We start from the raw sequence: 22,872 nt of genomic DNA, 5'->3' as shown, positions 1-22,872 counted from the left end.
ATTCCAGTCTTTAAAATAGTAAAAATAGTCAGATGCTAGTGGCTCACCCCTGTAATCCTAGAAAGACTGGGAGGATTGTGGTTTGAGGCCAGCTTGGGCAAATACTTCAGGAGACCCTGTCACCTGAGCAAAATAGACTGGAGGAGTGGCTCAAACAATAGAGTGCCTGCTTTGCAAGGATGAAGCCCTGCATTCAAACCACAGTCCCACCAACCCCAACCCCCAAAAAACATAAAAAATAAACTGCAAAGAAGAACTGTGTTATATTTTTAGAAATACCCCTAAGTTTACTTTTATCTCTTCCTTTCTTGGCCAAAACAAAAAGTGAAAATAATCAGAAAGATTTCACAAAGTTTCAGTGCCTTTCTCCCTTCATTCTGAACTTCTTGCAGCGCCAGTAGAAGCTTGGAAAACCTCGTTCACCTGTGAGCACACGGGGGACCCCTTCCAGACAGGCTGACCGTGATCTCTATGGGGTTACCAAGATTTCCTCTGACCCACAGGCAGTGAAGCAAAGGTCTTTCAGTAAATGCCACACGGATATGCCGTCTGGGCAAGTCACACTTAGTAAAGGGCCCTGGAAATCCCCGACTGGGTTTGCCAGGCCTGGGCCGGGGGAAGTGTGTGTGGTTATTGCCACGGAGTTCCCCGAAATCTTCAAAGGAAAGCCCCGCCTGCAGCCCAGGCAGTGGGCGGAGAGGGGACAGGGGGGCGCTGGGGGTGGGGAGGGGTGGGGCCGGTGAGTCAGTTAAAGGCAGCTTGTGGGACCAGCGACAGGTGTCACTGAGAAGCCCCAAGTTCTTCCTTGCTGGTGCGTGTCTGGCCTCAGGAACCGGGCTGCTGTGAGTGTGTGCATCTGTGTGTGTTTGTGTGTCTCTGCGTCTGCATGTGTGTCTATGTGTGTGTGTGTTTGTATGTCTGTGTCTGTGTGTGTGTGTCTCTGTGCATCTGTGTCTGTGTGTATTTGTATGTGTGTGTCTATGTATGTATGTGTGTGTGTCTGTGAGTCTGAGGGTGTCTGTGTGTGCATCTGTGTCTGTGTGTGTGTCTGTGTGTATTTGTATGTGTGTGTCTATGTATGTATGTGTGTGTCTGTGAGTCTGAGGGTGTCTGTCTGTGCGTCCACTGGAGTGCAAGGAGGAGACAGCCAGCCAGCACTGGCCCTGGGCTCTCCCGGGGCTGCAGCTGCAGAGGAGGACGACGGTCAGGGTGGCATGGTTAACAGGCACCAACTAGATGAGGGACAAATGACGGGGGCTGTGAGGACTGTGCTCTGGCCTGAGAGGCACTGGGTGCTGGCACGGGGTCCAGGACAGCAACCCTGCAGGCAGTCCATGCTGGCTCTGCAGACCCTTCCTGCAGGGAACTCGAATGTGTTTCAGTTTTTGGGGTGAGCCAGTGCAGTGTTGAAGCTTGGCCATTTTAACTGATTGCTAAGAGGTGTCATCAAGTCTTGGTGGGTTCCAAGTCAGCTTCACGACAGAGCCTGACGTGAGGATTGGCCCAGAAAGGGCTCAGCAAAATGCTTAATGATCGAACTGAGGGATGTTCCCAAATGGCAGCAGCACAGTAGACTTCTGGTTGTTTTCCTGGTGGTCAGTCCAGGAGTCTGGCAGCGCTCTTAGTGTGGCCAGTAGATGGTGGATGGTAGATGGTGGATGGTGGATGGTGGATGGTGGATGGTGGATGGTGGATGGTGGATGGTAGATGACAGATGGTAGATGGCAGATGGCGCAGTTACTTCCTGGTACTAAAATAGCAACAGTGCTCACTTTGTGTCTGTTGCTAACAGTAAGTGTGCTATTGGCTCCATGCTATCCAGGGGGTCCCCTCAGAGGACTTTACATGTATTTTTTACATTTAAGGATCACAATCCGAAGAAGCAGGTGCCATGATTCTCTCCACTGGACAATGAGGAAACAGGCTTCTGGGGTCTTACTTGCCCAAGGTCACAGTCCTGCTACAAGGGGACTAATTTGTATTGAGAACCCACGATATGTGACTCCAAAGCCTGATATTGGACCATCACTAACTGATGTCCTTGACACCATGTGAACAGGGTTCTGTGGTCATGCAGGGCTTTTTGAGTTGCCTGTTTTCTTCTCAGTGTCTGCCTGACATGTCAGCTTTGTGGGTGTTGGGGCAAGAGGGTTGGTAAGGAAGTAAAGCATAGTTCCTGTTCTGAGGGAGCTCGCTGTCTAGCTAGAGGCAGAGAAAAAAGGCACACTTGGCTTCAGTGTCAGAGAGACGGATATGCCTGGTGCCCCAGAGGGTGGGGCCACCCAACAGCCCTGGGATGAGGGGTTGCACCCCCCAACCCCGACATAGTAGCGGAAGAAAAGAGACTGGAACCTGAGCCCATCTCTGAAGGAGCCTGTAGAGAAGAGAGAGCAATTCCAAGACAGTGCTGTTGGACAGGCCCAGGAAGCAAAGTGTGTGTAAGAAGTGAACTGTTGTCAGTTGCAAACATTTCCATTGGCTTTGGCAAAGGCGCCACCGGTGTTACTTGTATCAAGGACTTTTCAAGTGGTGCTGGTGCCAAGAGTGATGGAGAGGGGAAAGCAGAGACGTTGTCCCTGTATGTGGGCTGTGAAGGTGGATAAGGGAAGGGGCAGTTGCTAGCATGGATAGTGGGGTTGGAAGAGGCATTTTTTGGTTGTTTTCATTTGAAAGCTGAGATGGACTGCAGCAGGGTTGTTAGGTGAAAGGGAAAGAGCAGGTGGAGAGTGAGACTTGAAGTGAGGGGAGGTGCAGCTGTGGGGACACGGTGGATCCCATATGGGGTTGTCTTTCACTGAGCAGCTGGTAGGGAGTGAGCAAAAAGGCAGCGCCATGAGGATGTGCAAAGATTACTGCTCACAAGGTCTCCTCTTTCAGGAAGAGAAGGCAACTGAGTGAACACAGGGATGGGAAAGTTGAGGCTTAGAAGGGTTGCACAAAGGCAATGGTAGGTTGCTGAGTAGGGCAAAGCAGAAATTCTCTTTCCTTTTCTTTGACAGGGTCTCTCTAGGTAGCTCAGGCTGGCCTTGAACTCAAGATTCTCCTGCTTCAACCTTCAGAGTGCTTGGATTTTGGGCGTGAATTTCCTTCCTTCCTTCCTTCCTTCCTTCCTTCCTTCCTTCCTTCCTTCCTTCCTTCCCTCCCTTCCCCCCTCCCTCCCTCCCTTTCTTCCTCCCTCTCTCCCTCTCCCCCTTTCCTTCCTTCCTTCCTTTTTTTTTTGGTGTACTGGGGACTTTTGGACTCAGGGCTTCAAGCTTGCTAGGCAGGTGTTCTACCACTTAATTCATGCCTCCAGCCTGTTCTGCTCTGGTTATTTTGGAGATAGGGTCTCACTTTTTGCCTAAGATGGCCTGGTACCCAATTCATTTAATGTTTCCCGCTGTCTCTGGGATGACAGACAGGTGCACACGACCACATTCAGCTTTTTTCCGTTGAGATTGGATCCCACTATTTGCCCAGGCTGGCCTGGAACTATGATCTTTCTGATCTCAGCCTGGATTACAGACATGAACCACCAGCACCCAGCTCGCAGTACAGCTTGTTAAGGGGCAAGGACAAGTCTGAAGTGGTGGTGGCCTCATCTGCAGGGCTACTGATCTTCTCTAGGAACATTAGGAAGTCTAGGTGGTAGAAATGGGTCAGTCAGCCAGTTGTTGAAATGATCCAGGGATGACATCTGCATATTTTTGTATATTCTCTGTATGATCATTGCCTCCATTTCTCCAAGTATGTGCCTTGTTTCCACACCAAAGCTTCTTTATCAGGGTGAGATCTGTGTCAAGGGTTTTCAAATCCAAATGCACACAAAGCCCTGGCAAAACTGTGGGTGGCTCTTTTAAACAACGGTATTCTTTGTTTATGTGTTTGTCATGAATGAATATTCCTCCTTTCTACAAAGAAATAGGGTTCTTCCACTTTTCATAAAACCTGTGTCCCTTTTCATCTAACTTTCATATTTGCTACTTTTGATAGACACAGTTACTATACCAGTTTCCCTCTCCTCATATTGTACTGCAAGAGAAACAACAGTGCTAGGCCAGTGGCAGTCTCTGTATCAGGGAGTCAAAGCTCAGTGACAAAATGGAGACAGTGTGCCTGTTGTAGAGGGAGCAGCTGCTGCCAGGCTGAATGGTGCCACTTGGGAATGCAGGTTTGGTGTGGCCAGATATGACTTGTCAGGAGAAGTTAAAAAAAAAAAAGTTAGTAATAATTTAAAAATATTGTGGTCCATGAAAAAACAGATTTGGAGAACTGGTGAAATTCAAATAAGGCATGAAGGTTAACTAGTAGCATTCTGTCAGTTTAATTTTCTGATTGCTACAAATGCTGGCACGAATGTAGAGAAAAAGAATCCTTATACACTGTTGGTGAGAATGGAAAACTATATGGAGATTCCTCAAAAACTAAAACTAGAACTGCCATATGACCCATCGATACCACTCCTGGGTACTTACCCAAAGGAAATGAGATCAGAATTCAATAGAGATACCACTCCCACGTTTACTGTGGCAGTGTTCACAGTAGCCAAGGTGTGGAATCACCCTAGGTGCCCACCAAAGATGAATGGATAGAGACTGAGGTGTACATACACAATAGACAATTTGCCATAAAGAGGAATACGACTATGTCATGTGCGGGAAAATAGATGGAACTGGAGATCATCATGTTAGGCAAAGTAAGCCAGGCATAGAAAGACAAGTATGGTGTGCTTCTTCTGAGGAGGGACTATTAGAGAAGGGAATGTGGGGAGAGGATAGAAGGGAGAGTAGCAAAGCGTGAAGCACCGTATATGCATGTCTGGAGACATCACAAACCACTAATTTGTATAATTAATATGCCTGAATAATTACAATAAAAAGATTAGCACGAGAGGAATAAACCAATGTACCCTAACTCCTGAAAAATTACGAAAAGGGTTTCAGAAACTCTGATCTAGTGGGGAATAAAAAAGGAAAAAGGTTTCTTCTGGTTTCTATAATTGTACCGTGGTTATATAAGGTGTTAACCTTGAGGACATTGAGGGCAGAAAACACTGGAACTTTATGATCTTATTTTTGTACATTTTTCTCTAAGTGTAAGTTAATTTCAAAATAAAAAGTTAAAAAAATTGGCAAGACATTGTACTCCGGTTCTGTACAAGACAGACAAAATGCATCTACTGGCCACAAGTTTGAGACCTCTAGTTTCTGTGTGGGATTTCTTGGTCTCTATGGTACCTAGTCCAGCAACCTTTTTCTTTCAGTGCTGGGGTTCGAACCCAGGGCACTGGGCATGCTCAAAAGTGAGGCAGGTGCTCTACGACTGAGCTACCCCTCCAGCCCCAACTAATATAGCATTTTGTAGACATATTAAGAGTACACACATAGTGGACAGTTGTTAGTACACACCAGTGCTCTAAGAAAAGGATCATTGTGTTATACCTGTGAATTACATGAATTCTAAAACTCACTCTCTTTCTCTTTTAAACAGATTTACAAAGGACACAAACTATTCCACTACTTCTGGCTTTTTTCCAGTTTCTTCTGTAAACAAATACATCTCAAAATGGAGACCTAATCCCCTTAAAAGGGACTCAGTCTAATCTCGGGAGGTAGTTTTGTGCATGGGCAAACAAATTAATTGTTAACTAGATGTTCGGTTTATTATTTAAAGAATGTTAATTTAAAAAATAGAATCTTATTAGATGAGGTGTAACTAGTGATTTTGATTGGTGAATTTGATTTGTGGAAGAAAAGAAGTAATTGTAATGGGAGCATATTGGTGAAGTAATCTTTTCAAAATTGGCTAGACAAGCTCTTGCTGGCCTCTGTGTAAGAGTAAGAAAAAAGCACCTGTGTTTGGGAAAGATTTGAAAATGAGTGGCCATCATCCAGAACAGAGAGCTAATATTCAGCTCTCAGCAAGAGTAGAGAAATATGCCAGGGAAACCTTGTACGTGTTGAAAGACTCCTGCAATGACAAAGACTGTCAAGAACAGAACTGGTTGGTAGGTACAGAAAATTTAGAGGAAAGCAGGAAGTTAAACCTAATGCATGGTAAAAGGTAATCCTATCACTTACAAGGTCACGATATTTTAAAAGTGGAAAATTTCGTTTGTTCAAATAGGCTGTTACCTATGAGAATGATGGCTAAATGGTTACATTTTGGTAAAATAACCAACTCATTTGGAAAGAAAATACAAAGACAAGGAAAGCATTTTGTAACAGTGTGTAAACCTTTTGACCATTGAAGGGAATGATGAAGTTAGTCACAGTAATTTACTTAGAGGGGAATAATCACTGGCAACAGCTCTGGTGTTTCTCCTGCCACCTGGAAAGGAAGGACTGAAGTCTGCAGAAGGAAACCCACTTCTGTGAGCTCAGGGAAGCCATGCTTGCAAATCACTCGTGGACAGCCCATGGGACTTGTTTCTTGGTCATTGCTGGGATTATTGACAGAGTCTGCTTTCTGATGGCTTGCAGGTCATAATTCAGAAATTCTAATTATAGGTCCCTGCTGTTAAAATGATTAAGTAAATTTATTTTTTTAATCATGATAAATTTTGGTTCAGGGTATAGTATTCCCAAGACAAAATTTATATAATTTGATTATCCATCTTGGCGTTTTGTGAGAAACTGTGTGTGAACTATGGTAATGTGTTCTTTTCTTCCTAGGAGGAAGGTCTTAATTTTTTTTCCCGGCTATCAAATTTCACAATTTCCAGAGAAGCAAAATAGACATATTAAATGTTTATGTTGTAGAACATTTGTGGGGCATGGTTTTCCCCCACAAAGAGGAGCCAGCTTTGGGAGTCAGACATTGTTCCCAGAGGTTGGATGAGTACCACTGACTGTGCCAGGGGCCTCTGGAGCCGTCCGCCCTGTGGAGATGCCCGGCATAAAATGACTTCCTGATCACCTCCAGGAAGGGCTTTAATTGTCATCATGGGTTACTCTGTAGCACTATTTCTACATTGTATGTGTAAGTCATACAAAAGTGTCCCTCAGTCAGCATAGGATTTAGAATCTCACTGTGCCAAAACCCAAAAGTGCATAAAAGAAAAACATGAAAGCTTTCTCATTTTCAGTGTTCAGCCTCATGGTGAGACAGAACAAATCAAAAGCCATGCACAAAACTACCTCCCCAGAGAAAGGCTGGTCCCTTTCCCTCCCCGTCAACTTCACCATGAACGTAGTAGAAAATAGCATCTTCCTATCAAATCTGATGAAAAGTGCCAACACGTTTGAACTGAAGTATGACTTGTCCTGTGAACTGTACCGGATGTCCACATATTCCACGTTCCCCTCTGGGGTTCCTGTCTCAGAACGGAGTCTTGCTCGTGCTGGTTTCTATTACACTGGTGTGAACGACAAGGTCAAATGCTTCTGTTGTGGCCTGATGCTGGATAACTGGAAACAAGGAGACAGTCCTATTGAAAAGCATAAAAAGTTGTACCCCAGCTGCAGTTTTGTTCAGAGTCTAAATTCAGTCAACAATGTGGAAACCACCCCTCGGCCTTCTTTTTCTTCTTCAGCAACAAATTCTGCACCTTCGTTTCTCCCAAGTCTGGAAAACAGTGTCTATTTCAGTGCCTCTTATGAAAGCTTTCCATCAAATCCTGTGAACTTCAGATCAAATCAAGATTTGTTTGCCTTCAGGACAAGTCCCTACCAGTGTGCAATGAATTCTGAGAACGCCAGGTTACTCACTTATCAAGCGTGGCCACTGACCTTCCTGTCACCAACAGAGCTGGCCAAAGCTGGCTTTTACTACATAGGACCTGGAGACAGAGTGGCCTGCTTTGCCTGTGGTGGAAAGCTAAGTAACTGGGAACCCAAGGATGATGCTATGTCAGAACACCGCAGGCATTTCCCCAGCTGCCCCTTTGTAGGAAATCAGTTCCCAGACTCTTGGAGATACTCTGTGTCCAACCTGAGCATGCAGACGCACGCAGCTCGCTTCAAGACATTCTTTAACTGGCCTGCAAGTGTTCTGGTTCAACCTGAGCAACTTGCCAGTGCGGGTTTTTATTATGTGGGTAAGAAACTTAAATTAATCATTTAAAAAATTCAACATGTTTTATCTTACACATGGGGCAAATTATATGTATTTACAAGTTTTGGTTGAAAATCAATTTTAGGTCACAGTGATGATGTGAAATGCTTTTGCTGTGACGGTGGACTGAGGTGTTGGGAGTTGGGAGATGATCCCTGGGTGGAACATGCCAAGTGGTTTCCAAGGTAAACGGTTTGAAATTCTCTTTGCAAACCTTTGTGACTACTATGAGAAGGATTTGTATGTGTTTACCTTATAATCATTGATTTCAAAGATACATTTGTGAATAAGTTTAGGAGGGGTTACTTAGAAAAAATAATTACTGGAAAGGTTTGAAATATTTAAGGCAAAGAAGAAATAGGTTTGGAATTTTTTTGTTTAATATTTTTAGAAATATATTAAAATTATATAATAGATGCTCATTATAAAGACAGTTTTACAAAAGTACAGTGAGCTGGGTGCTGGTGGTTCATGCCTGTAATCCTAGCTACTTGGGAGGCTGAGATTGGAAGAATCATGGTTCAAGGTCAGCCTGGGCAAATAGTTCATGAAACTCCACCTCCAAAATAACCAGAGCAAAATAGACTGGAGGTATGAAAAGCAGTACAGTGCCTGCTTTGCAAGTGTGAAGCTAAGTTCAAACCCCAGTCTTAGACACACACACACACACACACACACACACACACACACACAGCACAGAGAAAGAAAAATTAAATGCCCAAAAATCTCACCACTTAAAGATACCATGGTTTCTATTTGGTGATCATTCCTCTAAATATCTCCTTAAGCACGCTCATGTATGCAATTTATATATACATTTTATAGACAATGAAGTTGTATAATTTTACATACTAGTAGCACTTGTAGCAAATCCCAATCACTTAAACATTATGTACAGTTTAAAACTTTTTCAGTCAACATATGTCTTGGACATATTTCCATTCATTCAATATTTTGTAATAGATCATCTGTTGCCACACACTGCTCTAGGTACATAAAATATTTAGTTGAACCAAAAAAAAAAATGATGCCCAGGTCTCATAAGCTTGTTTTGTAGCAGAAGAAAACAGACATCAATGCAAATTTAGTAAGTTATGTAGCACGTTGGATGACAGTAAGTGTCACAGATAAAAAAGACAAAGGAGAACAGAGTAAGGTTGCTATAGTTAGTAGGGTTTTGGGGTAAATGTAGACTCACGTCATCTGGTTAACCTTACGTAGTGTTTTGTTGTTGTATCTCACCCTTTTGACAAGTCTACACTTCATCCAAACTCATGGCCTATAGTTACATTTTTCATGGTCAAAACTTTTAGTACTGTTTAATCTTGATTACTAACCTTGATGTCCAAAATTATTTTCATTATATACATTTTTCATATAGCACTTATCTTCATTTCTAGCAATTTTGTGCTTCCTAACTATTAAAGATTTTTGATATCATGAAGTTATAAAGAACACTCACATAGATTTTAAAAAGTGCTCTCCATTGTGTGAGTCTCCAAAAAAAATAGTAAATTTACTTTGGTAGTACCGTGAATTCATTTTGCACTTATATTTGATGTTGGATAGGAAGTGCCAAACTTGTGAATATTGGAATATGTGTTTGGTTTTCTTTTTCTTTCTCTCTTGTCCCTCTTTGTAAGTCTTCAGCTTTTTACAACTGTCATGGAGATGAGAATCACTTATTTAGAGAACTTTCTACCTATTTCCATGTTCTGTTTTTATTTATTTATTTTTAATCTTTTTAATACTGCTTTTATTTATTTATTATTTTTTTCTTTTATTCATATGTGCATACAATGTTTGGGTCATTTCTCCCTGCTTCCCCCCACCTCCTCCCTTATCCCCCGCCCCCTTCTTCTCCCTCCCTACCCCCCTCACTACCAGGCAGAAACTATTTTGCCCTTATCTCTGATTTTGTTGAAGAGAGAATATAAGCAATAATAGGAAGGAACAAGGGTTTTTGCTAGTTGAGATAAGGATAGCTATACAGGGAGTTGACTCGAATTGCTTTCCTGTACATGTGTGTAACCTCCTAAATTAATTCTTCTCAAACTAACCTTTTGTCTAGTTCCTAGTTCCTGGTCCCCTTCTTCTATTAGCCTCTGTTGCTTTAAAGTATCTGCATTAGTTTCTCTGCATTGAGGGCAACAAATGCTGTCTAGTTTTTTTGGGTGTCTTACCTATCCTCACCCCTCCCTTGCATGCTCTCGCTTTATCATGTGATCAAAGTCCAATCCCCTTGCTGTGTTTGCCCTTGATCTAATGTCCGCATATGAGGGAGAACATATGATTTTTGGTCTTTTGGGCCAGGCTAACCTCACTCAGAATGATGTTCTCCAGTTCCATCCATTTACCTGCGAATGATAAGATTTCATTCTTCTTCATGGCTCCATAAAATTCCATTGTGTATAAACACCACATTTTCTTAATCCATCCATTTTCTGTTTTTTGATGTCATGCATCAGGGTACTTTTTAAGACTCTTAGAACAGTTGACAAGAGCAGTGAGGAGTCTGAGTGGAGACAGCCTGGACTCAGTCAGCTGAGACTCCTGGCCCTTCCCACCCAGCCTTGGCAGAGCACAGGTTGCACCTTCCTCTTTTCCATCAGCCTGGTTTCACCTTAGCATCTCTTATCACTTATTGTGATATGAATGTGTATGTTCATGTAAAATATCACCCAAGGCTAGATTAGGTCTGCCTAAATTAAGATAAACATTTCGGGCATTTCTAAATTAGGTGAAACATGATATATCCTAGAAAATATAACCCAAAATTTGTAAAATATTCAAACTATATGAAAAAGTACTACCAGTAAATCAAATTCATATTATCTGTGATAGGTGGTGCCTTAAAAATAAGTTTAAAAATTCACAGACACACACATACACACATGCACACACACAAACACAAGTGTGCACACACATGCACACACGTGCACACACATGCAAATCTGATCCTATTGTGGGATATTTATAGGCTGGTTTTACAGTGATGTTTTTAAAAAGAAAGAAATGCATAGAATCAGTTCCCAGTGGGGAAGGACTTATTTATTCTTCTATCTTTAAGTTTAGAATCAGTGATCTTAAATAATTCTGTGACTTAGGGCACTTAACCAGATTTCAAACAGAGCAAACAGCTAGAGATGAGGAATTTGTTCAACGTTCATTTCACTCTTATCAAATAAACTTCTAAACTGTGTTTATGTTTTAGGTGTGAGTACTTGATAAGAGTTAAAGGACAAGAGTTTGTGAATCAAGTTCAAGCCAGTTTCCCTCATCTGCTTGAGCAGGTAGGGTAAGCCTTTTTCTTTTTTTAAATCATAGTTTGCCAATAGAGGAATTATTTTCTGAACAGAGGAAAGATTTTTTTGAAAAGGCAAGAGTTGTTTTAAAAGCATCTTTGCTTTTTAAATTGGAGATGATCCTTCAGAGGAAAATAGATGAATATGAATAACCTGCAGAAAATTATATTGGTTATGTTTCTCTTAAGTATTTGTCCAATCGAATTCAACTATTTGAGGAAAAAAATCAGCTGGGAGAATAACATTTAATAGATTTATTATGTAATTTTTTTCTATGTAAAACATTTACTATGTACGTGATTTGGGGAAGAATTTAATTGTTCTTTCTGATCTTCTTGGAAAAGCAAATCAGAACTCATAGTCCGAGGTTCAAAACCTTCTTATCCAGGGTCAGTGGAACTGATACAGGTGTGATCTATCCCAAAGGATGAGCCAGGGAACATGGGACCTGTGCATGAAAGGCCGACTGACTGGCTGACAGATCCCTGAAAAGCTGTAGTCCTTTCCTGCCTCAATGAAAACATGTTTTATTTGTTAGTAGAAACACAGACACACACATTCTATTAGTTATGGCCTGTGAAATCACTGGTGAGTGTAAATGAAATATTGCCTTTGATTTAAAAAATACTTTGCAACTAAGAAAGTCAGTTTGCAAAAAACTTAATAAAATAGGTCTATTGATTACCTTTTCTTTCTTACAATGGGCAGAATAAAGTTTCTATTTTAACTTAATGCATTTTTTTCCTGTAGCTGTTGTCCACATCAGACACTCCAGAAGATGAAAGTACAGAATCACCAAGTATGTATGATAACAATTTACCGCCAACAGAACTGAATTTGGTGCTGTGACACTGAAAGGTTACCATGATAATGGACACTTGTACTGATCTATAATTTATCATGCATTTTCAAACACACCATGTTTGTATTTCTCAAACTTCAGTGCCTGTCAGAGTTGATTGGAAAATTTTAGAAACTAGTGATTTCTAGCTTATGCTTTGGACCTACTGGATTCAATCAGAGTGCCTCAGTATGGGGCTTGGGTGTCTGTAATTGTTTTTGGTATTTGCTTTTGTTGTGGGTGGTCATGAGAATTGAACCCAGGGCCTTGTACCTGCTAAACAAAAGCTCTTCCACTGAGCTACTCCCCCAGCCTCGGGCATCTATAATTTTAACAATCTATATACATCTAGCCTAACTAACCCTTGTTCTTGGACTAGCATGGAAACAGATGTGCTGAGACATCAACATGCTTACATATTTTTTCTGTGAAATGGAGATGGTAGAAGATACTCTTCCTATTCTGCAGTAGGGACCCCAAGGCTCAAGAGACTAAGTGACTTGTCTGTGCATTAAACCTAAGAGGAGATACAGCAAATATTGGAACAAGTCCTTCTAGTCCATTTATTTTTAATGTTCAATTCAATAAATATTTCTTGTCTGTATTTTGTTTTGAGGAAATAAGCATGACTGTGAGTCTCATGAGCTAATTATCTTAAAGCAGCAGCAAATGCATAAATAGGAGGTGGGGAAACAAGGTAGAACAGAAGAGTGCATGTTCAATGAACCCAGGCTTGAGGACCTGCAAAGGCTTTCTGGAGCAAGTACTTGTCTTAGCAGAGAACCCCACAGGGAAAGAATCAAGTGACAAAGGGAGAGGAGCATATTCCAGGCACAGGGACCACAGAGGAAAGATCCAAGTGACATAGAACAGGTGGATTTATAGAACTGAAAGTCTGCGTGGCCAGAAGTACTTGCTGCAGGCAGGTCAATGCAGGAGGCAGGTGGCAAGGTGTGGCCAGCACTGCAGGAAGAATCTGACCAAGAACTCTGGGCCTGTGACTTTCCAGCCGGAGTGCAGAGTGCAAATAAGAAAGTGGCAAGGGACAGGGGTGCATGTTGTATGAGAGCTCATGAGCCACAAGTAAATTTTGGATTTCATCCCAAGTGTGGTGGAATTGCTGAGAAATTTTGAGGACTGTGATATGATCAGATTTGTGTTTTTAAAAGTTACTCTGTTGCATTGTTGAGAGTGTGCTGGAAGGGAACAATACTGCAGTGGGTCAGTGCAGTAATACAGGTGAGTAATGGTCTGGCTAATAAATTCACCAAAATGCAATAGCCAAATTTACAGAATCAGCCTAGGTTGCCCATTGATGGATGAATGGATAAAGAAAATGTGGTCCATGCCTGCAATCCCACAGCGGGAGGCTGAGGAAGGAGTATTAGGAGTTTGAGGTCAGCATGAGCTACTCAGCGAGACTCTAATTCAAAAAACAAAACCAGAAAAGTAGTATTTATACACAATGGAGTAGTATTCAGCCATCAAGCAGAATGAAATCACACCACTTGCAGAAAGATGGATGGAACTGCAAATCATCATGTTAAGCAAAATAAGCCAGATTTAGAAAGACAAATATTGCATGTTCTCTCTCAGATGCAGAACCTAGATTTTTTTTTTAAAGATATGAAAATAGAAGGGGGGATTATTTGGGAAGAAGAAGGCCAGGAGGTGAACACAATCAAAGTACATTATATGTGTGCATGTACGTAAATGTCACAGTGAAGCCCATTATTTTGTACAACTAGTATCTATGAATAACAAAGAAAAACAGATATGCAATAATATAGATTTGATCTAGAAAGTGCACTTGTTTATTCAGTCGAGGAACAAAAGGATCTTAATTCTGTTAGAGGTGACCTTCTGTTTCCGTCTCCTACTCTCATGGGTATGACAGTTGAGACAGATGACACATATTTTATATCTAAATACCAATATTCTATATTCTTGTTTTGGTGACCAGACACACATATCATTTAATGAAGTTCCTACAAAGTAGTTTGTCTGCATTTTGTGGGTTTTACATTTTTGATGTCATAATAACTTCAAACTTAGAGAGTATATGGACTACCCTAATGTGTGCTAAATTTGTTGTTCCACATAGTTGTTCGTTTTGGACCTGGAGAAAGTTCTTCAGAAGATGCAGTCATGATGAATACACCTGTGGTCAAGTCTGCTTTGGAAATGGGCTTTAGTAGAAGCCTGGTGAAACAGACCGTGCAGAGTAAAATCCTGACCACCGGGGAGAACTACAAAACCGTCAGCAGTCTCATAGTGGACTTACTTAATGCAGAGGATGAAATAAGGGAAGAGGCGAGCGAGAGAGCATCCGAGGAAAAAGAATCGGGTGCGTGTTCTTGTTAATTTAACCTCTCCTTCCGCAGGATGTGGTATCACTGTGTAAGTTCTGAAAATCTGCCCTTCAACCCAGTCTGATTTTTTTATGTTTAGACTTCTGAATTCAAATTGAAAAAACAGTCTTCACATTGAAACACATTGGAAGTGGCTCATTAAATTGAATATGTATAAATGTATATGTTGAGCAAAAGTATCTTGTCCTTAATTCATATTTTTACTCTGATCTTTTGTGCACTATTCATGGCACATTTTTATCCCAGTGTAGTTGTTCACTCTTCTTTGCTATACATTAGGATGGTACCAGGGACAATTATTAATTTTAAAATTAGCAGTAACAGCCTGTCTAGGCCTGTGACTATAAATTAATGCCTAAATTTTTATTATGGCACCTATATGCCTACACAGAACTGACTTCCCTTGCAGTGTCTGTTATTTAGGTGAATGCTAGGTATTCTAGGATATTCTCCCAGGACAAGCTACCCATGTCCTTACTTTGATTTTATTTTTAGATTCTGGAGACAGGGTCTTGGTTGGTTTTAAACTCACCATCTTCCTGCCTCAGCCTCCTGAGAGCTGGAATTATAGGCATGTATCACCATGCCCTGCCAGACCATCCCTTTTAACAAAAGCTCCTACTGGAAACAGGGATAACAGAGGGAATTATATCACAGATGGCAATTTATAGTTGTAAGTAGATATAGTCTCACAAGTCTCTCTGCCTAGCTTCTGATTCACCTCTGTGTAGCTCTGCTATTTACATGGATGACCTTGTAAGTCCCAAACATGTTTTCCCTTACCAATGCCCAAACCTGCAAATATTCATAACTCAGAAAGGACAAAAAGTTTGACCTCATCCTTGTCCAAGGCCATCTGGGATATATTCTTCCCAAGTTGATTGACAGTCAGATTATCTACTCCATTCAAGGAGAAACTCACCTGTGCCCATGAAAATGGATTTGTCTTCCACTAGACACAGACAAACAGGTCAGAACATAGTACGGCATCAGGCATCATACATTTACCAAAGTGTGTTATTCAGTCCTGCACACCACCAGGATGCAGCAACACAGTCCAAATTAATCTTTGCCTGGTCTTGCCAGGTTCTGTTTCACTGTGAAGATTGGGCAAGTATGTCCTTCCTTTGGTCATCTCAGTCTTAGCATTGGTGTTCAGCCAACAATTGCTCAAAGAAGAAAATCCTTACCTTCACATTTGTCTAATACCCTCCACTTAGAAGATATTTATATTTCTTCCAAAGTAAATCAACAAAATCTCCAGAGATGACACCATGTCAACATTATAGCATGATTTATATCATCAAAAAGAGCTTGTAGCATCTCAGCCTCACCCTCCTAACTACACAGCTTAGCATGCTGTCTTTATAGTCTGAGCTCAAGAAATTATTTTGATTGAATGAATGAAAATACCTACATTTAAGTTGATGATTACCTCATAGTTTTCTAAGAAGTGAGTGATTAATTTCTTGATGGTTGCATAAATAAAGATGCAATTTAGGATATTTTCAGAATAAAAGAATATGCTTCAAAGTTATATTCAAGTTTTCACAACTTATAAACCACAATAGTCTATGACTTTGAAATGAGACTTTTCTCAACTACTAGTGATCAAGTTTTACAAGTCTTAAGAATTTCAGAGAACTTACTCTGTTAGGCAAAATGTAAGTAGAAAAATCTTGGATTGAAAAATATAAATACTTAACAGCAAGTATACATTCTGTTTGTATTTTCTAATGGGGAGCTACTTCTCTGATGCAGATCACTTAACAGGATATATTGTTCAGAGTCTTCTGTGCTCCTGGCTGTTGCCTTTTTATTCTTATTTTTTAAATTTCCAAGGCTTGGTTTTTGGTATTTTCAACAGTTATTTGTAGAGCACTATTTATGTGCCAGGCAATATTCTAGGTCCTAGCCCCTTTTTTCATTTACTCTCAGAGCTTCAGTTATCTTCAAAATGCACTTCTCTTGCCTTGACTTTTTGACTAAGCACCATTTTCAAAAATGTTTGAGAAGTTCTATTTGTCTTATTACTTGACAACGTCAATATTTCCAAAATCTAACAACCATCTCTTCTAAAATAATTCTTCTCCAGACAGCCCTAAGTATTCTTTTAAAGTTTATTAACATATATTAGTTGTACAAAGGGGGATTCATTGTGACATTTACATATGTGCTTACAATGTACCTTAATTAGATTCACCCTATTATTCTTTCTCCTCCCCCCTCTCCCCCTCCTCCTTTCCTTCACAGAACAAACAGCACAACTTCTATATAATTGCTTCATAGAAATAGCTTTGTAGTTAAAAATTTAAAAAGAATAAAATTTTAAAAAGAAACAGCTTTGTAGATCACGGTAACCTACACGAGAATTAACTTAAAAAAACTTAAGACTCAGAGTTATAATACAAAGATATAATAAAATAATAGTTTCAAAATATATTGTTTGTACCAATAAATAAAAACTTAGATCTTGAAGGACAATAAGATGATCCTACATAACAACCGTGTGGTCATTGGCAAATAAGGTTTATTCTTCGAAATACTGTCAGTGCCTTTCCCTTCTTACTAGCAAATATTTAGTGGCAGTATGTCTCATTTGGGGAAATAATTAAAATTTCAACTTAAAATGAAATTTGAAATGGAAAAATGAAAATTTAAGAAAAAATTTTAATTCTTTTGATTGAACCTTTCCCCAATTAAATGGATTGAATTAAAATTTCAACTTTATGAGATTCTGCATTTTATTTAGTTAACTGCTTAGCAGTATCTCAGAATGGTTGAACACAGATGGTTTAGGTTTCACTGCTTCAGGTTCACAGATGCTTCTTATGTGACCTTGGGCAGTTCATTTGCCTCACCTGGGTTCTGTTTTCTCATTTGTTGAATGGGGGAATCCACCCCTACTTCAAAGGGCTATGGTGAAGATGAAAACTGCTTACCCGCAGTGCCCAGTGTGAGTCCTTGTTGTTACTAGGCACAAGGAATTGAGTGTCCCGAAACCTAACAGTCAACTGATGGTGAGTTTAAGATTTCCACTCATTTATATTATGTAGTAATGGAAACTGGCCAGCAGAGTTTGAATATGTTTGTGTTTGTTTTCTTCTTTTCAATAAAGATGATCTAATGCTAATCCGGAAGAACAGAATGGCACTTTTTCAACATTTGACTTGTGTAGTTCCAATTTTGGAGAGTCTACTAACTGCAAGTGTGATCGATGAACAAGAGTGTGACATTATTAAACAGAAGACACGGGCTTCTTTACAATCAAGAAAACTGATCGACATTATTTTAGTCAAGGGAAATATTGCAGCCACTATCTTCAAGAACTCTCTGAAAGAAACTGACCCCATTTTATATAATCGCTTATTTGGTGAGTACTAGAAATATATTTTGGGGAAATTCCTAGGTCAATTGAAAATATGCTTAATAGAAGCATATTTAGTGGTTACTGAAAATAATCTAATTTATAAATATTAATTGCACAGAAGATTAAAGACTACTGTTGCCTTACCATTAGGAGTATTTTGCCAAAGTCTAAACTGTTTGTTTAAAAACTATATCCTGAAAGGAATCTTTATACACTATTGTTTAGAATTAGTGCAGGCACTCTGGAAGTCAGTATGGAGGCTCCTCAAATAACTAAAACTAGAACTAGCATATCATCCTGCTGTACCATTCCTGGGCATATATCCAAATGAATGTAAGTGAGCATACAAACAATAGAGACACTCACACACCTGCGTTTATCGCAGCACTACCCACAATAGCCAATGGAATCAATCTAGGTGCCCACAGGGGAGTATTACTCAGTCACAAAAAGAAGGAAATGATGCCATTTAATAGGCAAATAGATGGAAGTGGAGATTTACATGTTGAGTGAAATAGGCGAGACTCAGAAAGACAAATGTCACATTTTCTCTCAGAGGTAGAAACTGGATTTAAGAGAGAAAGAGACATGAAAGTAGAAGAGGAATTATTTGGTGGGAGGGAGGAAAAGAGAAGGTGGGGAGGGAATGACTGTGATCAAAGTACACTGAATACATGTATGAAAATATCAAAACAATGAAACCTGTTATATAACCAAACAAAAATAAAATATATTGTGTGGCTAAATACCTTACATGTCATAGTAACGCTCTTTCTTTTCCTCCCTTAGTGCAACAGGACATAAAGTATATTCCCAGAGATGCTTCAGGTAATTGTATTAATACTTCAAACTAGTAGAAAATATTGCTTTTATTTTCTTAGTTTTTCATTAGAAGAGAGGAAATTTGCCTTTTATTAAAAATTCTTTTCTTTCCTGGGCACAGTGGTTCTCGCCTGTAAACCCAGCACGTGGGAGGTGAAGGCAGGAGGATTGTAAGTTTGAGGACAGCCAGGGCTACACAGCAAAACCCCTTCAGAAAGGGTTCAGAAGGAGCAATACAGGAGATGGATATGACCCAAATACACTCCGTGCGTCTTTGGAAATGTCATGATGAAGCACTTCACTATGGAGAATTTAACATATGCCAAAAACCCAGTAAAAGCAAACATCAGACTGGGAGCGTAGCACAAGTGGTAGATTGTTTGTCTACAAGAAGGAGGCCCTGAGCTCAATACCCAGTACCACAAAAAAAAAAAAAAATCAAAAAATATTTTTTTTCTTTTTAGATCTACCAATGGAAGAACAGTTGAGGAAACTGCAAGAAGAAAGGATGTGCAAAGTGTGTATGGACAGAGACGTGTCCATTGTGTTCATTCCTTGTGGCCACTTAGTAGTGTGCAAAGACTGCGCTCCCTCCCTGAGAAAATGCCCCATTTGCAGAGGAACCATCAAGGGGACGGTTCGCACGTTTCTCTCATGAAATAGATTCAAAGCTTTGTCTGAACTCTAGAATTAATGGATTAACTATATTATAATTTTAACTTTAAACTCATTTGGTTTCCTAAAGTTTTTTTTTTTATTTATTTATAGCTTGGAATATTTTGTCTTATATCAACACATTTATATCAATATGCATCTAAAATATATAATAATATATTTATAATATATATTATATATTATATTATAATGTATATTATATATAATAATATTTTAGATACGAAGAGAATGATAGGCATTGGTTCTTGTGAGCAAAAACCAAGACTAGCACTACAAATATAATAGTCAAAATTTCAGTATTACTGAAATTGTTAGTGAAGTAAGATTGAAGATATTTGAGTTTGCCTTTCAGAATATTAAATATTTTGGAGTTGTATGAGGTACCAGGAACACAAAATCTCTGTCTTTTCTGCTCAGTGTTCTATAAACAGGTCTCATTATTTGTTGAATGGCACTTTAGGGATGTGGTAATTTTGTAAAGAATTCTGTGAGGAGTAATTTAATAAAGCAACAAAAATTACTCTTGTTCTTAGTATCTTTATTTATATGATATTGGATAGTTTTGTTACTCCCAGACTCTTAAAGACAATCGAATGTCAAACTAAAATTTAGATCCCTTCCCATAAGATGCTTCTTCATTTACATTTGTAGATACACCTGGCTTTGAGCTTCAGGTTTTCTTTTTGGAACAATCGGAGGATTTATTTGTATTTTTTTAATTGTTTTATTATTCATATGTGCATACAAGGCTTGGGTCATTTCTCCCCCCTGCCCCCACCCCCTCCCTTCCACCCACTCCGCCCCCTCCCTCTCCCCCCCACCTCCTCAATACCCAGCAGAAACTATTTTGCCCTTATCTCTAATTTTGTTGACGAGAGAGTATAAGCAATAATAGGAAGGACCAAGGGTTTTTGCTGGTTGAGATAAGGATAGCTATACAGGGAGTTGACACACATTGATTTCCTGTGCGTGGGTGTTACCTTCTAGGTTAATTCTTTTTCATCTAACCTTTTCTCTAGTTCCTGGTCCCCTTCTCCTATTGGCCTCAGTTGCTTTTAAGGTATCTGCTTTGGTTTCTCTGCATTAAGGGCAACAAATGCTAGCTAGTTTTTTAGGTGTCTTACCTATCCTCACCCCTCCCTTGTGTGCTCTCGCTTTTATCATGTGCTCAAAGTCCAATCCCCTTGTTGTGTTTGCCCTTGATCTAAAGTCCACATATGAGGGAGAACATACGATTTTTGGTCTTTTGGGCCAGGCTAACCTCACTCAGAATGATGTTCTCCAATTCCATCCATTTACCAGCGAATGATAACATTTCGTTCTTCTTCATGGCTGCATAAAATTCCATTGTGTATAGATACCACATTTTCTTAATCCATTCATCAGTAGTCAAGCTATCCCTTCAGTCAGCCTGCTTATTCATTGGTTTATGGCTTCATTCAGGAAGTCTTGTGCCAGCCTTACCCACTGGGAGAAGCCCTTAGGTTTAGTCACATTACTTTGGCATTATTTCTGGGACCTAGAAACTGCGATTACTTGGGACCAACAGCTCATTCTGCAAATACATCGGTTCTGTATTGTCAGTGAGCACAACTTCCTCCTCTCTGTTACTTTCTCAGTATTCAGCATGACTAACTCATAATGCTTTATCCTTTGTTTCCTACAGAGGGATCAGGGCTTTATGGCCAGAAATAAAACTGTCATAGGGAATATTCTGGAGAAGACAGGCCAACATCCATACTAGTCCTAGAGATTTGCTGGTGTTCTAGGGAGAAAGGTTAAGGACCAGGTGAAGGGAGGAGGTGGAGAGTCCATCTCTGCATCCTCATGCTGGGTGACTGTTTCCTTGGGATGAAACTAAAGTTGACTTGCAAAAAGGTTCAGCTGGCTGGCTAGTGTCCTCCTGGAGTGCTAGGCCAATTTCACTGCAATATTGTGTATGTGACTTGTAACTCAGCTATTGAACAAATACTTCACTGGTAGACACCTTTTGTTGCATCTATACTTAACACAGCTCTGTTGCTTACTGGGGTTTATGTTACTGTTTCAGAGGCCTTCTCTGACTCCCCTCTCTAAATTTCTTTGCTCTCTCTCTCTCTCTCTCTCTCTCTCTCTGTGCAGGGCTTCAGGCATACTCTACCACTGAGATACCCCTCTCCCCCAGCCCTCTTTGACTGTCTAATGGAGGAACAAAAAGATTTGTCCTCTTTTTTCATAAGACTTATCACAATTTATATTTGCAAATTTGGTTGTTTGCACCATATTCTATAACCAATATTTCTATGAGGACAAGAACATACATTTTGCTCACCAAATACACACACACACACGTCTGGCACCTCATATACAGCCTGACAGAACAGGCCCTTACAGAATAAATGAACTTCCTGTAAGTGGAGGTGGGATGTGAAGGGCAATTTCTTTCTCCTTAAGTACCACCATTGATAAAGGAGAGAGTCCTGGGCCGAATTCTGTACTCCTTTAGATGTCACAAGGAATCTTTAGAGGGGAAAGATCAACCTAGTTAAAAGGAATTATGCTGGAACTGTTTTCTGAATGATGAGACATGGCATTTCAACTCAAGAAAGAGTGTAAGAAAAGGTACAAAGGTGGGCATTATAGACTTAAGAATAAATGCCAGGCCCCAGTGGTTCATGCTTGTAATCCTAGCTACTCAGAAGGCAGAGAGCAGGAGAAGTACGGTTTGAACCCAGCCCTGAGTAAATCAAGAGACCCTATTTGAAAAAATTCATCATAAAAGCCCATTATAAAAAAGTGGTGTGGCTCAAGCGGTAAGACCACCTGCCTAGCAAGTGTGAGGCCTTGAATTCAAACCCCAGTGCCACCACACACATATAAAAAATATCAAGCTGACAATTATCGAACTTACATGTACTGTGCCTTATTTGGAAATTACTGATATTTAAGAGACACAGTAGCACAGAGATTAAAAGCATAGCTTTGGGTTCAAATCAAGTTTAGTAACCTTGGGCAAATTATTAAACACCTCTGTGCCTTTGTGTGTAGTTTCCCACATGATTGCTTTCTGGAAATCTACAGGAAAAGCTTTCCCCGACTTCCATCAGCTTTTTCAAGTCTTTCTTCCCTCATTTACAGGAAACAGGTTAAAAAAGAACATGGTCCTTTGCCTTGTGTTTGCATGGTGTCTCCTGATGATTTTTCCCCAGTCATAAGGCTTTTTGGTTGTTTTAGGATTTTCAGGCTGATCAAAGAAAGACATGACCACAAGATGGCAGTAGCATGCAAGGGGCTTTGGGTGGTGGGACACGGACTGAATGTAAAGGGGAGGTCTTTAACTGGGGGGAACCCTGGCAGAGACCAGGGTAGAGCCACAGCTCACCAGAGGAAGTAGTCAAGGGAACTCTCTGGGGAGAGGGAACCAGAGAGGGTCTTCGTTGTCTAGGTGATGTCTTTCTTGGCCCTTTTCCATCC

General features: G+C 40.2%; 1 protein-coding gene across 6 annotated transcripts; it reads left to right on the top strand.

The window, feature by feature from the left end:
- The first annotated feature begins 738 nt into the window (after window positions 1-738).
- Window positions 739-19,939, top strand: LOC109689098 (baculoviral IAP repeat-containing protein 3). 6 transcript variants are annotated; one of them, XM_074066830.1, is made up of 10 exons: window positions 739-811; window positions 5,470-5,590; window positions 6,654-8,017; window positions 8,120-8,219; window positions 11,249-11,327; window positions 12,090-12,138; window positions 14,285-14,527; window positions 17,671-17,925; window positions 18,712-18,750; window positions 19,209-19,939. In XM_074066830.1, the coding sequence occupies exons 3-10, from the start codon at window positions 7,045-7,047 to the stop codon at window positions 19,400-19,402; spliced, it is 1,932 nt and encodes a 643-aa protein (XP_073922931.1). In that variant the 5' UTR covers window positions 739-811; window positions 5,470-5,590; window positions 6,654-7,044; the 3' UTR covers window positions 19,403-19,939. The 6 variants fall into 6 exon arrangements, with proteins under 6 accessions (XP_073922931.1, XP_073922930.1, XP_073922929.1 ...); XM_074066829.1 differs by having other exon boundaries at window positions 754-842; XM_074066828.1 differs by having other exon boundaries at window positions 754-842; window positions 5,470-8,017.
- The last annotated feature ends 2,933 nt before the right edge of the window (window positions 19,940-22,872 follow it).

The sequence above is a fragment of the Castor canadensis genome, chromosome 2 (assembly GCF_047511655.1).
Source record: "Castor canadensis chromosome 2, mCasCan1.hap1v2, whole genome shotgun sequence".
In the NCBI taxonomy this organism is placed as follows: domain Eukaryota; kingdom Metazoa; phylum Chordata; class Mammalia; order Rodentia; family Castoridae; genus Castor; species Castor canadensis.
The sequence above is the reverse complement of the archived record's forward strand: the minus strand, read 5'-3'. Positions and strand labels throughout refer to the sequence as shown.